General features: G+C 44.2%; 1 protein-coding gene across 1 annotated transcript; it reads left to right on the top strand.

Annotated features, from left to right (window-relative positions):
• The first annotated feature begins 133 nt into the window (after positions 1-133).
• LOC121939574 (nuclear protein 2-like) lies at positions 134-503 on the top strand. Its single transcript, XM_042482581.1, has one exon. The coding sequence runs from the start codon at positions 207-209 to the stop codon at positions 435-437; it is 231 nt and encodes a 76-aa protein (XP_042338515.1). The 5' UTR covers positions 134-206; the 3' UTR covers positions 438-503.
• The last annotated feature ends 180 nt before the right edge of the window (positions 504-683 follow it).

Raw genomic sequence — 683 nt, 5'->3', positions numbered from 1 at the left:
TGAATATTTCCAAATAACCATCTTAATGTATTTGTTAAAGTCGTGGTTTAAGCGCGCGGGCAGGCAGCAACAGGCCGGTTCATATTTCCGCAGTCAGCAGCTGTGATCACGTGACTCGCTGTATATAAACACAGGGTGACCTCATCTGTTTACTCGCTCCGGGACTCTCCACTGCCTCCAAAAAACCCGCTGAATAACGTCTCCAAATGGCGACAGACATGGAAAGATTTGTTTCTTTCGAGGAAGCTTATTACGATCAGTATGACTATTATAACCTGCTGGAGTACTCGTGTCACGCGTGTGGAAAAGGACGCTCCAAGAAGGAAATCGAGCTCAACACAAACCGCCATTGCCCCGCAGGACACGAGAGGAAGATCGCAGAGAAATTTCACAACAGCCAGATGAAGCGCAGGAGAACCAAGAGCTCGTCTTCATGATGCCTTTAAAGGTAACAACAACCCGGAAAAGCTGTTTATTCATCAAATATTGACTCAATAATGGCCCTTTGTGCTGAAAAAAAACCAAAAAACACCTCCTACTTGGTTATTTACATAACGAGATCCTGCAAGATTACAGCCTTAAACGTCAGGTGAACAACGCCTGCTTCTGTGCTCTTTGTAATCTGCACCAAAAATTAAAGTTTGCGTATTAGGTCACTGTTAGAGACACGTAGATCATGTATT

Source organism: Plectropomus leopardus, unplaced genomic scaffold (assembly GCF_008729295.1).
Source record: "Plectropomus leopardus isolate mb unplaced genomic scaffold, YSFRI_Pleo_2.0 unplaced_scaffold51226, whole genome shotgun sequence".
NCBI lineage: Eukaryota > Metazoa > Chordata > Actinopteri > Perciformes > Serranidae > Plectropomus > Plectropomus leopardus.
The sequence above is the reverse complement of the archived record's forward strand: the minus strand, read 5'-3'. Positions and strand labels throughout refer to the sequence as shown.